This window comes from Dinoponera quadriceps, unplaced genomic scaffold, assembly GCF_001313825.1.
Source record: "Dinoponera quadriceps isolate SergipeBrazil2010 unplaced genomic scaffold, ASM131382v1 scaffold586, whole genome shotgun sequence".
NCBI classification, from domain to species: Eukaryota; Metazoa; Arthropoda; class Insecta; order Hymenoptera; family Formicidae; genus Dinoponera; species Dinoponera quadriceps.
The window spans coordinates 1833148-1847314 of record NW_014554764.1 but is presented as its reverse complement, the minus strand read 5'-3'; the positions used below and the strand labels follow the sequence as shown (position 1 = coordinate 1847314).

General features: G+C 45.3%; 3 protein-coding genes across 5 annotated transcripts; 2 read left to right on the top strand and 1 right to left on the bottom strand.

Moving 5' to 3' along the window:
- Positions 1 to 367: 367 nt before the first annotated feature.
- LOC106741671 lies at positions 368 to 2562 on the top strand. 3 transcript variants are annotated; one of them, XM_014613906.1, is made up of 4 exons: positions 625 to 720; positions 834 to 1139; positions 1242 to 1457; positions 1532 to 2562. In XM_014613906.1, the coding sequence occupies exons 1-2, from the start codon at positions 645 to 647 to the stop codon at positions 1133 to 1135; spliced, it is 378 nt and encodes a 125-aa protein (XP_014469392.1). In that variant the 5' UTR covers positions 625 to 644; the 3' UTR covers positions 1136 to 1139; positions 1242 to 1457; positions 1532 to 2562. The 3 variants fall into 3 exon arrangements, 2 of the variants coding, with proteins under 2 accessions (XP_014469392.1, XP_014469391.1); XM_014613905.1 differs by having other exon boundaries at positions 1529 to 2562; XR_001374199.1 differs by lacking the exons at positions 625 to 720; positions 1242 to 1457; positions 1532 to 2562 and adding an exon at positions 368 to 618 and having other exon boundaries at positions 834 to 926.
- A 1164-nt stretch (positions 2563 to 3726) lies between these two features.
- On the top strand, positions 3727 to 6700 carry LOC106741670. The gene is made up of 3 exons (XM_014613904.1): positions 3727 to 4373; positions 4777 to 5009; positions 5595 to 6700. The coding sequence occupies exons 1-3, from the start codon at positions 4175 to 4177 to the stop codon at positions 5787 to 5789; spliced, it is 627 nt and encodes a 208-aa protein (XP_014469390.1). The 5' UTR covers positions 3727 to 4174; the 3' UTR covers positions 5790 to 6700.
- A 98-nt stretch (positions 6701 to 6798) lies between these two features.
- On the bottom strand, positions 6799 to 12889 carry LOC106741669 (insulin-like growth factor I). The gene is made up of 3 exons (XM_014613902.1): positions 12178 to 12889; positions 8902 to 9157; positions 6799 to 6955 (listed from the first exon to the last, which is right to left on the bottom strand). Exons 1-3 carry the CDS (start codon positions 12498 to 12500, stop codon positions 6866 to 6868), a joined length of 669 nt encoding a protein of 222 aa, XP_014469388.1. The 5' UTR covers positions 12501 to 12889; the 3' UTR covers positions 6799 to 6865.
- Positions 12890 to 14167: the final 1278 nt, after the last annotated feature.

The following is a 14167-nucleotide window of genomic DNA, read 5'->3' as shown; positions in this document are numbered from 1 at the left end:
TGCGAACGTTAAGTAAAATCTGCTCAACATAATGTATGGTAAAAGGTAATACTTTTGTCACACTTCAGTTAATGAAAAGTTAGAGTTCCCGTGAACGGTCATATCTTGCTTAAAGTACCAGTTCTCGTCCGATCACTGAAGTCAAGTAGCAACGAGCGCGGTTAGTACTTGGATGGGTGACCACCTGGGAACACCGCGTACTGTTCGCATAATTTTTTTTTCAATTTTATGTTTCTTTTATGTACTTGTGTCCATATATATTTACGTATTTCTCTATTATTATATTAATATATATATATTTTTTAATGCAATTCACACTTGCAAAAATTTTGCAACTGCATCATTCTTAATCGACATGCAGTGAGAGAATCTGCAGTTTGGAGACAAAAATGTCACTAGAAACTCTACACTCATTGGCTACGGAGCCATCTGAAGACGATCTAAAATATAAGATAATTGGCCCTTTAAAACACCAGGGTGCGGATGTAACCTCAAATTTCAGCTTGCAATTGTAGCAAATGGCGAGCGGTGAAATTTATTTGACCGTGTGAAAATTCAAGAAGCTGGAGCAAGGCGAGATCAGCGAATTAAACGGAAATACGGATAACGAAGCTCTCCGTAAGTGCGAGATTATTAATAACCATATGAATAATGAATTTATCTGTAGCACACCAAATGTATCCAAGAATAAGAAAATAATGAGTAGTTTAATATTTATAGGTAAGTGGCGCATGTGAAAATAAATCGGTTTTCCGCCGGATGTTAGTAAAAAGAGATTTCAATTGAAGAAATTCAATAAAAGTAGTATATTAACGCCTGCAAACCGTGTTTAGATATGGACTCCTGCGAGGAAAAGGAGAGCAGCGGTAGCCAGGAGGAAAACGAAAAGACGCAGCCGGTGCAGACGCAAGATGCAGAAAACGAGGAAATGCTCGAGGAGCTGGAAGCCACCAGATTCGAGAATCAAATGCTCAAGCAAAGAATAACTGAAAATGAAGAAGCACTGATGAAACTGAAGCAACGTCTTGAAGCCGTAGAGAAGGAGAACCGTGGTATAGCAAGCTTGTTGAGGAATCTCGGAACTACGGACATCGACGACATTCAAATGCGTGCGGAAACCTGCAGGACTCAATAAATCGGTACGTAGAAATCACTATTTCAGAGAAAGAAAGCAAATCGTAATCGAGATGTTTCAACAGTCAATTGCAGTGTACATTAATAATTGATCTAATTACTGCCAGGTGACGCAGAAGGTAATGTTTTACAAAGTAGATGTCAAATTGTACACTTTTCTCCTTCTAATGGATATGCCGGTTAAATGCAAATGTATATGAATGACATATACATTATTTGAGAAATCTGATTGGGACTAGGCCTGATAAATGTTAAGACTATTATGCTGGATTGTGTGCAAAATCACTTGCTAAAGATTTCTTATCAATTATGGAACAGGACAGGTACGTGACAGAGCATCAGATTCAATAGATTGCAATGCAGTCTTTCTTTATACTCTATTTCTTTTCTATAGTAGATCCTCCAGAGTACTAACGTGCACACCTAATCCCAAACGTCAGCTTGCAATAATAAGAAGCAGTGACCAGTGGGGATCTAATTTACTGCTAAGAATCTTCGTACAGGAAGCTGAGTAGCGAAAAGCATCGAAGGAATTGGACAAACTTCTTGAAATCGTAGAAGTTGTAAGCTGATGCATAGAAAGCTTGGGGGATCTTGGTAATGTGTACTTCGACGAATTTCAAATGACGATGGAACTCTGTAGAGCTCAATAAATCACGCAGTACAAAAATACTATAATAGAGTGAGAAAAAATCATCACGATGAAAGTATTTCAACAGTCATTCGGTATAGATTATTAATCGATCTTCTAATTACTGCTCATTAGGTTTTTAGTGAGACGAACTTCTGCATAATCGCAGGTTTGTCGAGCTATCTCTCTCATTCTGGTCTTATTGCACAGTCAGTGTTGATGTTTCGTGCCGTCGCTTAGCGACAGCTTTTGATGTTCAATGCCATCGCTTCACGATGGCCTGATAAGATCGCAGGTGGCGCATTCACTATCATGGGCGTATTTTATCAAACATAAGACTGTCCCATTCGAAATATCTGCATAGCAAAACTGAACTTGTTGTTTGCTACGAATTACTTATCAGACTAATTATAATATGGCTGTGTTGTTTTGGCATAATATGAGTGCATCTCTCGTGGAAAAGTTCAGGGTCTTCGAACGAAAATATATTAGAGTCTGTCTAGATAAGTATAAATTAAGTGATACCACAAAAAGAGATAATAATAAAACAATCTACAATTTAGCCGGTGATCATTAAATTTGTATCATCTATTTATCTGTTTTTTTAGTATGTCAATTACTATTGCGCGTTAGTGCATTTCCATAATACTAAGCTTGAGTATCGTCTGTGAAATGCTCTGTACAAGTCCGTTTAGATCTGTTAAGCCACTTTTCGCTTGAAAAGTTTCGCTCATTCAAGCTTATTGTGTTAAGAATATTGTACGACATGTCCCTAATAAACAATCTAAAAAATAATACCAAGTTAGCATTTGGATGGTTGGCGCACCGATATTTTTTTTTGGCTCTTCTAAATTTTAACATTTTTTTCCACATTGATTAATGTTTCCCTAAAATTGTTTAATATACGTTAGACAGCACTGACAAGTGTTGTGGCTGCGACATATTTTTCACATCGTGCTTCGTTATTGGGAGAACCAACAATAGAAATAGAAACATTTGGGATTAACAATAGTAATTTTCTTCTGAAATAGTAAACAAAATAGAAGCAAATTGTGAGCGGTGCATAATTAATCAAGGTCATAAAACGGCCCGGGAAACGTGACATTTACGACGATACTCGAAATAAGACGACACATTATGAGATTACGATGCTAATCTGAATTTTCTCGCACGTGTACCGCCGCATATCTCGCTCTATCGCTCAAGTTTCTTCCGCTTGGAAATATTAACGTTATGAATCACGTTGTTTCGATCTAGATAACGTTATTTAATTCGACGTTTCTGCAATACAAACTCACGTCAGTCCAATTGATATCCAATAAAATCTGCGAAGATTTTCGCGAGGACGTTAAATATTAATCAACGTTACCGATCTGAAGTAATATCGCGGGACTAATCGATGACTAATTCGCCGTTTGGGAACGGCGTCGCGCAAACAATGAGACGGTTAAATGAGAACGAACATTCCTTCGCGGCTGTCATGCGGAGATTGTTTAGAATACCAGGAGGTAGTCGTGCGCCTCTGCGAGCACGCGCTATTGAACGACCGGATAATCTTCCATAACGCGCGCAGAAATATGCGGTTTCAGCGTCGCGCAAGGCACCTCATTCTCAAGTATCAATTGATGCCTACGCAACAATGAAGTAATGTCGTTCTTATTAGTCACACGAGATTATCGCGCGGGCCGCACGACCATGTACTAATGATAGATCCACGGAGCGCATTAAAGCGCGGCATAATTAATTAACCTTCCGCCGGGCGCAACCGACAGGCGCGGCAGAAACCTGAAATTGTCAGCAAGTGCATTTATTCCTCACACAAGAGGACAAATCAATCCCAAGGGGAATTATTTTACTGCGAGAGAAATAAGATTTTCACTCATTATACACCGTGTAAAATTACACTTTCACTTTATAATAACTATGAGAATTTCATAATAGCTTATATATAATATTATAATTTTGAAAGCTCTGAAAGAAACAGGCATTTTTCAACCTTTCTTCCCCGCGGTTGTTTCAGTTTCTCGCCACGAATAAATGAAGAAAAATTCGGAAAGAAAAACTTCAAAGCCGGCTGCGTTTTACTTGAGACGAGCAAACGCACAAACAACCTGTTTTGGCGTCTCAATACGAGTGCACATGTGCGACGTCAACATAATTGTTTCATCCAATTAGCGTAACTGCGAGTGATTATGCCGCGTCGCACGTGCCGTGGAAATGAATAAAAGTACATCGGCACGATTGTGTTGACGCGCAGAGGCGTCGGTGTGTCTTCGCGACACGTACAATCTGATAAGAAAGTTGTTAAAACCGCGATGAGTCGCGCGTCGTGTATTAAATAGCGCGCGACGAGCGTCGGATCGAAATTGACGATCGAAACAATAAATAACCGTGAATTGCGGGTGGAAAATGCGTTTGCATCGAGTCGCGTATCTGATTCTGGCGACAATGGTGATCACCTGCAAGATCTCGTGGGCCAGCACGCAGTGCAAGGCGGTCGTGATGGATGTGCACATGAAAAAGTGTAGATTCGGCTCCAGAATCAAGAGGGATGTGGAGAGACTCGATTTATTAAAGCACGATGAGAAATTTCAGTGGAAAGGACTCGGTGAGCGAAACACTATGATATAAACCGTAATTTTATGAACCGTTAATATATATTTTTTTATTGTAATATATTTTTATATTTTTATTATAAATTATATATGACGTTATAATACTATTATAAGTTTATATATATATATATATATATATAGAAAGAGAGAGAGAGAGAGATTTTTCCCTTTTTTTTTAATGAGAGAAATCTACGATTTATACACTCTTGATCAAGTAATTTCGATTTGTTCGCAATCCTTAAAAGATTTTGCTCTTGATGCAAAATAGATTGATGTGTCTCCGCTACATTCAAGTTTCACGCCTTTTTCAGGGAGGAATATCAAAAATTAAGTGTGTATGTATATGCATACTTAATTTTCATTTCGCTATTTTTAATCTGCTTCCGTTTTTTTCAGACTATTTCTCGAGCGACGTCTCGATGTCTCCTCACGGCGTTCCGCGGAAAAGACAGGTGTCGCGACGAATCGGCGATATCACCCTGCCGATCGTGGTGGATGTTATAAACGGCGCCTTCTCCGAGACGGGATATTACGATCGCACTTCGAGCTCGGCAGGACGTTCCTCCGGTTGGTCGGATTATGGTCCTACGATCTCGTCGCGTCCGCTCGTCACGCCTTTCTTCTCCACGGTAAGCCAATCGCCTCTGAAATCTATCCTGAATTACGGCAAGCCGCGTTTTCTCGACCGCTTTCGTGTTTTTCGCCATTTCTGTGACTCACAGTGTGTGTCTTACTCGACGATAAAATTCGCAACGACGAAGTAACAACGACGAGCGTAATAAAAACACCTCTAACGTTCACCACTTCCGGATTCACCTCTCCCCCAATTAACGTCGCGGACAAGCGACTTGGGATCGAACCCCCGCGACCCCGCGAAGTAATTGATAACGACGTCTTAATTAATGTAGCCTTGCTGTCGATGGAAAGATTTGTGAATAACCAATTAACCGTAAAGAAGAGAACGACGGGTCTCGAACGAGACTCATTTTAAGAGTCATCATTACATATCATTATTACGTGAATGTAACCGATTAACCGGAAAGAGAAGGAAGATGACGGATCAAATGAAACCAATCTCGAAAGTAATGACAAATACATCAAGGTGTGAGTAATCGATTAACAATGATAGGAGAAGGAATAATAAATTACAAATGAGGCTGTTTCTTGAGACTCAAGCACGACGAGGAATGAAGAGAGCGCTGTATGTTCGATAGGCCGTCAGCGACGATCTCGGCCTCGACCTGAACTCCGAAGAGCTGGACGAGCTGTACGACAATATCTACGAGAGGCTACCGAGGACTTCGAAGGAGGAAGCTTGGAAGGTTTTCCTGGAGACAGCGTCCGAGTGCTGCCAAAACGTCGACAGGTGCTTGAAGGAAGCTGTACACGTACCTTGCTTAGCGCTTTAGGTCGTTCTTAGCCTTAGGATGGCATTCATCAAAGACCGATCAAGCTAATCGGCGACTTCAAGTCGCTATTCATGGCGCCGTGAGTGAAATAAAGAACGCACATATCGGTTTAATTCGTATAAAGGTTTATTTTTCGTTCGCTATCACTAACACCCAGATGTGAGCGGCAAATTTGTCAAGATGTCCGGTAAGTAAAACTCGAGAATTGTACAGTAAAGTGGGCGTCTCTCGTTACGTGCTGTGCGATAAAACTGTTCTATCTTCAACTAAGACCGAGTGTCCTCTGAATCTCCTCGCTAAGGGCTACTTATTCCGCAACTTGGACCTCATCCATTCCGTAAACTACGGCGGACCGTAAAGTACGCGTTCGTCGATGTATATCAATTGTATAACTCGCTTAAGACCTAACGGGTGCAACGGGGTAAACTGCTGGCTTATTTTTTTTTTCCTTTTAATACTAATGAGATCATCAGTCGGCAATACAAACTAGGATCACCGGCGGGTATATCCGAGCCGAGCTGTCTCCACGCATCTGAAAGCGCGCTTAACGTCGGGATCACTTGCTTCAGAAGTCTTTCTCTACGAGATCACGATCCGATCGTCCGTCCGTCTGTCCGTCACAGCCACGGACCGCGACACCAGTCGCGACTCACGTCCAAATGTGCGACCCGCTAATTAACTTCCCCATCGCGAAATCCGAGGAAACTCATCACTTTAATGTTCTTTCGTTTCCGTCGATGAAATCATCCTTTGGGGGAAGAGAAAGAAAGAGAGAAAGAGAGAGAGAGAGGCGTCGAAAGGTAACCGTAAGTCTCTCTCTCCTCGAGCTCTTCGGTGTCGCGTCCCACGATCGAACGTTCGCCGTTGCCTCGATCGGGGATCCTTCCGGCGTGTCCTTCTCGAGATCCGAAGAAGATCACGATCGATCGACGGAATTCTGACGGCAGTCGCCGCACGAGCGACGTGCAGCGTCGGAGAGGGAGGGGGACCGCTTCGCTCCTCGGAGATTTCTCCCGATCCTCCCCCTCCTCCCGTGCGGACGGTCGCTAATTAATTGCATTGTTCTCAGCGGCGAATTACGACTCGGTAGGAAACGACGTGGGCTTGTCCGCCGCCGGTGACGTCACGAATTTGTTAGCTAGAGGCTTAACGTCGCCGCGTGAAACCTGCAACGATAGAGATGCACACGTGTTACGGCGCGTTGTTTGCGGTCGCGCTGAGTTACGGTGTGTTACTGATCATTCATTAAGTACAAGGCAACGTGCGCAAAGGAAATCGGTGGTTATTCGCGAGGCAGGCGAAGTCGGTGGCATGCGAGACATTGAAAGAACGTATCCATAGTACAAAGTTTCCAAATATATTCTGAACCCTAGCATGTATACGTTTAATACTTCAGTCGAAAATATTGAGTTAAGACAAATTTCGGCTTGCTTCTTCAAATTAGCCGAATTTGACTTTTCTCCGGTAAAGTTTAGAATATTCTCGGAAAAAGATACATTCTTCTTTGCAGTATGCGATGGTAAGCTTTCCGAAAATTGGCGATATTTTAAGGATATTTGTTGTCAAGAAGATCTCTTTTGTTGAAGATAACCATTGCTTAAAAAGAAGGAAAACAAACTGAGCAATCGCTTTTCTCAGCGGTAAGATGATATTTTTTCTTTGTGTACTTCGGAACGTCCTAAGTGCGACCCTAAGATATCACCGGGCCGTTTTTAATCGGCTGAATAACATGTTAAAGCCGTCTCGAGATGATTCGATGAAAGATCACGCCAATGAATGCCAGCCCCGTGACAATGCAATGCTTATTCGTGATTACCAGTGCAAAAGTGTGAGTTAGTCTTGCTAGAGAAATGTAATAAACACGATGAGGAATGGAGGGCACTGGACGGCGCCGTAAACAAAAACACGTCGTATCAAGCGTATTTTTACAACGTCGGAGGCCGCGTTAATTTCTCGAATGTGTACAGTAAGTCGTGTTTACCCCGAAGATACTCTCGGCCCGCCGAAGGAAGCATCGCGCAAGTATCGAGTGGCGGTCACATGCGTTTCGACGTTTTCGACAGCAAGTTTGTAAATTGTGTCGCAGGCAGGGTTGGGAAATAACACGACTAATTACTTTTAACGCCATCATTGCTTGCAAGTTGCTTCCTTTAACGTGGCAACTCGGCGATAGCGTTATTTTTTTTTCGTCGATAACGATAACCGTCGCGGTAAATAGCGCGAAAGATACTTTCCTTTCAATGCGATTGAAATCGCTTTGAAAGTTTTGTAATCTACTATGTACCGTAAAGAAATATTTTTATTGTTATTATTATTATTATTGCAATAACGGTTGATGATAATTATATCTTTTGGCAACGGTGATCATTATTTTTATCGTTATTTCTCTCATGCAGAATACATGCACATCGAAAGTAAAACTCGGCAACATCGATTCGTAAAAAAGAGAAGCTAAAAACTTGGCGAAGATTAGCAACAAAAATTGCAAGATGATAACGACTACGAGTATTTTTCCAAATGAGTAAAGCCCGTATCAGACGGGGTATTGGAGATATTAGATTTTGACGAATCAATCAATTTTTCCTAAACAATCTCCAATACCTCGTCTGATACGGGCTTGACGGTAACGATAACGAGCTGCTCTTTTTTTCCGTAGATAACAAACAACGTTAACGAATTTCACTTAAAAAAAAAAGAAGTAACCTTCCCAATCCTGATCGTACTCTCTAAGTTTCTCGGAGTAAAATTTCACTCGAAATCGAAGAACGAATCGGATGTACTCCACACTGTCACGGAAGAAATTTACTTCAGTCGATTGGAAACATTCACCCTCGTGTGGAGTCCGAATTCGTTCTGAGCTTGAACAAAACATTCACTCTTGCGATTTCGAGCGGGAATAGATTTTTATTATCGCTTCGAGCGAATACACCGTCACTTTTCGCTTGTTTCGCGTGGGAGTTCCCACTCCGAGAAATTTCGAGAGCACGTGTCGAGATGGAGTCAGCCGGGTCACTACAATCAGGCCAAGATCACCACGGCGCAAGCAACGAAGGTGTCAATGAGAGATGCGTATATATATATGTATAACAAGCAATGTCGTTCATGGAAGCACCTTGCCAGTTCGGCGACACTCCAGACGCCGACGTCGGCATCTGCAGTGCCTGCCGCGGTGTCGCTTTTTCGCGTCAGCCTTTCCCTCGCATTCACCGACATCTTTGCGACCACCTTTTCCCCTGTGCCGTCCCTTTTTCATACCATCGACCTTACGTTTTATCGCACCGCCGGCGTAGTCCATCTCCGGACTCTCCTCCGACAGATCTCTCGCCGCGTAGGGAAAAGGCATATGGACTATCCTGTACGTCTCCTCCCTGGAAAAGCGAAATCGGGCTGCGTGAGCAGACAGTGGGAACACGACGGGGGAAACGAAGAGACGAACATCGCGATTGATCCTCGCCGCCGCGACAAAACTGGGGTTTCTCTCGATTACTAGAGACAATGCGATGCGTGCTGGATGCTTTATACACAGAAAAGATTCGTCTCGAGAATAGATATATTCTCACATATGCATGCGGGAATATTATAATTTTCTCAGAAGATTTTTCATCTTCGATCTGATTGAATTTGCGTATTGATGCGAGTACTGCTTGAACTTGCTTATGTATGAAAATATCTATTTTTAAGATTAATTTTTTTCCCGTGACTTCCCAATGTTTTTCTCCTTTCACGCGGGATGGCGTCGTTATTATATAGAAGTAAAATCGATTCGTGTAGACGAAAATGCTTCTGAAAGAGCGTCTGATGGATCCTACACGGAGAATCAGCGGGCGATTCGCCGGGCTTTCGGGATTCGTCGATCTGTTTCCTCCCCCTGTTTAACCCCCGATTAGATATATACATGTACACACGCACCTTCCTACGTCTCTATCGCGACACCTTGATCCCTGTGACCGTGGAGATCGCCGATTCTAAGCCGAGATCCACCGACAAAAATACTAACCGGTCCGCGAGATATAACAAAAAACAGGTCGTTTGATACGAAACGCGAGATCTGTGTGCGGAGCCGCATAATTCGGTAAACACTTGTGTAAGAAGCCGGCCGATTAAGACTTTTTTTCGGGAAAACAAGTCGCGTAACTCGATAATAACGAAAGACAAAGCGCGAGACGACGAAGATAGAGAGAGAGAGAGAGAGAGAGAGAGAGAAAGTAATCTGCGGTAGGGAGGTACGAGGATGGCGAGAGGAGAAGGAAAAGGAGCAGAAGAGGGACAACGGGCGCAAGGATAGCGAAACGCGTTAAAATCTCTGGAGAGACTAACCCTGGCTCCGGACGAGAGGGGCCAGTTCGTGTACAACCGTGAACTTTGGTGAACAGCGACAGAGAGATTATCGTCGTGACGGCGATAAGAGACGGGGAGCCCTCTCGAACTCTCGCCCTCCCCGTTCGTTCTCGACCCCGCGTTCCGGTATCCGTTTATCTCCCGGGAGTAGTACACATCGTGCGCTCCCACCCCGGTGCATCGGTGCTCGGCGGTTGCAGAACGCCGCCGCTGCCACCTCTACTAATCAGCTGACAGCGTAAGACAAATGATTCGGCTGCGATCGATGTAAATAATTAATGCTTAACGAGCACGTTATCGCGCGTGTAATCCCGGCTATTTATAAGCGACCGTGTAATTTACGGTCGTCGCCGGGGGCAGAAATAAATTTCGTTATCGTGGAGCAGCGGAGGAGGCGGCGGCGCGCGCGCGTATTCTATTTCGCGATTACGCGGACGCGAGCGGAGTCGTCAGGCAGAAGCGAGAGGAAGAAGAAGCGCCCGTTGACTCGGGTAATATTAGAAAAAATCACCACGACGGAACGGCGGCGACGGAATGCCGTAGGTAAACAATCGTCGCGATAACCGAGCGGTCGAGCAAAATACGCGTAATTAAAAACGAGATTACTGTGACGAGTAATCGGTAGTGTGAGAGAGAGAAAAATAGGAAAAATAAAAGTAACGTTAACGCACGATCGCGAGAGCGATCGTATAATTAAATTAAATAAACGAAAGAGAGAGAGAGAGAGAGAGAAAAGAGGAAAGGGGAGAGGGGGAGATGTGAGACAGCCTTTGACACTTGGAAGAAAACGCGCGAAAGGAGAAAAGAAGATAGTCGGGACTAAACAGAGGGCCCCATGTTTTGGGTGCGATGTTAAACACAGCTAGCTGATTTTCAAACAACGTTACACGTGACGTTCGTATAACAAAAAGCGTATAAGAAAGACCTGGCAACAAACGACCTGGTTTGACACGGTTGAGTGCCGTGATGTGTGTATGTGTGAGAGAGAAAGAGAGATATTGTCACTGGTATGATCGGTACTATGATATTACCGCGTCTCATTGAGTAATTAATTGCTATCTAGGGAATTGGTTGTGCCAATAGGATTGTTGATATCTTAAACATTTCGTTTAGGAGAACGTTTCACAAGGACAACAAGGATAAAAACATTTCTAAACACGTTTCAGGCGCTGAATTCGTGCTTTAACGAAATTTGAGAACTTGAGAAAAGAAACGTTCGGACGCGCAAGAAAGTATCGATCGCAATTGGGTCGATATCATTTTCCCCGACGAATTTTCCCTCCGGTCACTTTCCCGATAAAATCCGTTTTCGTCGGATTCATGAGGTACAGAGATTGTTATCCGAACAATCGGAGCACGGAACACGTTGTCAACTTGATGGGAAATATGGAGATGCCGGGAAGAAATGCGAACAATTATAAGAGTGAAAAGTAGCGAACAGTCGTGCGGATATCAATAGACGTTTGTGAGAAAGAGAAAGAGAGAAAGAAAGAGAGACCGGAGGTGCAAGCGTGATAGACGGTAGATCCTTGGAAATCCTCGTTCAAATAATTGTTACTTATCAGCACGAGAGACTCAAGTGTATATGTCCTATCGGTCATCGTCACACGAAAGTAAGTGCACGTGAGTGTGCAGCAATAGGAACTGACGAGCGGGATTGTCACAGAATAGTTTTGAAATTATGTCGGTCACGCTCTCTCGTTAGACAGACTATACACACACATATATATATATATATATATATATATATACATTTCAAATCGCATGTTTTTACTGTATCCTCAGTAATTCGATCACCGGTTTTCTTAGCTTCCGCGCGGAAACGACGGAAATAAGCGCGGCAGTCGGCGCGTTAACGTCAAACGTGCGCCCGGAATAGGACCGAAGGACGATGATCGGGGATTAGACAAGGGGTTGACGCGCGTATCCGGGTTCAAAGTGAGAACAGACGCGAGGAGAAAAAGAGAGAGAGAGAGAAAGAGAAAAAAAGAGAGAGAAAGAGAGGAGAGAGTGAATGATGAAAATAAAAGAGAGACTAACATCCACTCACATGACGTCCCTCGATTCGTCCCGCTTCTCCCCCGGTATCGGCTTGCAGTACTGCTCAAGCTGCTCGTAGGTGCACGGGTGGTAACAGCACTCGTCGACGAGGCCCTGGCCGTTGTCGGCCCGCGGCTCGTCGTCGTCGCCGTACGAGTACCCGTTGTAGCCGCGTTCCCGGCACACTATGTACAGTGCGTCGCTCAGGCTCCTCGAGCAGAGTCTCAGCGTGCCGCGGAGGGATTTGTTGAGGGGCACCGAGTCGACGATGCTCAGCACGTTCAGGAGGAGAAACGCTGCCAGTAGCACGGCTTTGCTCGCGCGCTGTACCATTTTGACGCTCCTCGACACCCGGCGGTGTGGAAATCCTGATCTCTTCTTCCTCGAGTCCCAGCCGGCGGATCTCCTCGAGATCCGGTCCCTCCGAGGGAACGTCGTCGCCGTGGAAGTCTCTCGGAAGTCCGGAAATAATACTTCCAAACTCGTCTCCTCTCAACCCCGACGTCTGACGTTTCTCCCGGAGAGGCAGTCGCGTCTCTCTTCGTCGTCGCCGGGACGATTCCCCAAAGTGAACGTCACTTCGCTTCCTCTCTGTCTCTCCCGCTCCCTTTTCCCCTCGCTTGCCCGATATCCTCGAGACATCCAAGTCGAAGATGATCCGGCGACAGCCTGCGTCCTCCTCCTCCTCGAGAGAGACCTCCGTTGGTACCGAGTTCCACGGTGCCACTGGTATCGGGCCGCCTCGCCACGCGGTTCTTGTTCCAGATTTCAGGGGACCAAGGGGAGAGAGAGGCACGATAAGGAGGGAGAAGCGGCGGCAGAGGTAGAAAGAGGAGGAGGAAGAGCAGCAGTAGCAGGAGGAGGAGGTGAAACTCAGTGGTAGACGGACTCCCGCCGGTTGCCACGACCGGCGACACGACACGGTAGAAGGGGTCGTTAGCGGCCAGACGCGCGAGCCGATGGCTCGAATTCGCTTTTTCGTGCCGGCCGCGCTCGTGAAGCAGAGAGGGACGAGAGAAGAAAAGAGAGAGAGAGAGAGAGAGAGGGGTGAAGGGCCGTGAAGATTCACCCCTTACTTCGGCAATTAGCGCGCACTTCGTGGAGTTCGCCGGTCGAAGTCCCCGTAACGTATTCCTTTGTTGGCCGAACTTCGCGCTCTTCTTTTTGTGTCGGCGGGCCTGTCTGGCCCGCACCAAGACCAGAGGTCGTTCTCTCTCTCTATCCCCCCTCCACTCTCCTATTCCTTTGTCGTACACTCTCCGAGTACTTCATCCTTCGTGTCTTCGACCGCCGAGGACGATCCGGCCGGCGACCAGAGCGAACAAAGCTCTCTCTCTCTCTCTCTCTCGTTTTTCTCCTTTCCTCTTTTCTTTCCTTTTTTTCCCTTTCTCTCTTTATCGACGAGTGTCCCTTTCCGTCTATCTCCCTTTCTCCTTCTGGCCCCCCCCCCGTCTCGCTCGCTCGGGTGCCCCTCGCGCAACGAAGGGCCCGGTCTTCTCTCCGCGCCAAGGCCAGACGCTAGACGGCTAGACGATTCCGCATTATGCTATTGTAACCGTGCTCGATGCAGCGGTTAATCGGAAGAGAGGGGACCGGGGAGAGGATTAGCCTCTCTCGTCGCGGCCCTCGTTTCGAATTCGCCGTTTTCTCTCATCTCGCTCTCTCTCTCTCTCTCTCTTTCTTCATGACCTCGTCGCGATAAATAACGCAGGTAAATTGGAGCATAGCGAAATTCTAGCTAATAACGAATAGTTCCACGCGATTCGCTACGTCGCGAAAGCGAATCGAAAGACCATACACCAGGGGCTATTGATCTGCGTCGGGGGCGGCGACGGCGGCGGAATGCACTTCGGGATCGAATGTAACGGAAATAGATCACGTTTCGCGTTACAGCTTCGCGGAACGTTGCCGTGGGTCGTTCGAGTGCACGTGTCTCGCAGGAGACTCTATTAATGCGGTCTCATTCCATAAGCGGAGTGACGTCGAAAATATCCAATCAG

Bases quoted from the DNA above. Each gene is read 5' to 3' on its own strand.
- LOC106741671 (XM_014613906.1), top strand. From the start codon at position 645: ATGAATAATGAATTTATCTGTAGCACACCAAATGTATCCAAGAATAAG. The intron at 721-833 runs GTAAGTGGCGCA...AACCGTGTTTAG, and splicing joins GAGTAGTTTAATATTTATAG to ATATGGACTCCTGCGAGGAA.
- LOC106741670 (XM_014613904.1), top strand. From the start codon at position 4,175: ATGCGTTTGCATCGAGTCGCGTATCTGATTCTGGCGACAATGGTGATC. The intron at 4,374-4,776 runs GTGAGCGAAACA...CGTTTTTTTCAG, and splicing joins ATTTCAGTGGAAAGGACTCG to ACTATTTCTCGAGCGACGTC. The intron at 5,010-5,594 runs GTAAGCCAATCG...TATGTTCGATAG, and splicing joins TCACGCCTTTCTTCTCCACG to GCCGTCAGCGACGATCTCGG.
- LOC106741669 (XM_014613902.1), bottom strand. From the start codon at position 12,500: ATGGTACAGCGCGCGAGCAAAGCCGTGCTACTGGCAGCGTTTCTCCTC. The intron at 9,158-12,177 runs GTGAGTGGATGT...TCGCTTTTCCAG, and splicing joins GACGAATCGAGGGACGTCAT to GGAGGAGACGTACAGGATAG. The intron at 6,956-8,901 runs GTGCTTCCATGA...CTATCGTTGCAG, and splicing joins AGTGTCGCCGAACTGGCAAG to GTTTCACGCGGCGACGTTAA.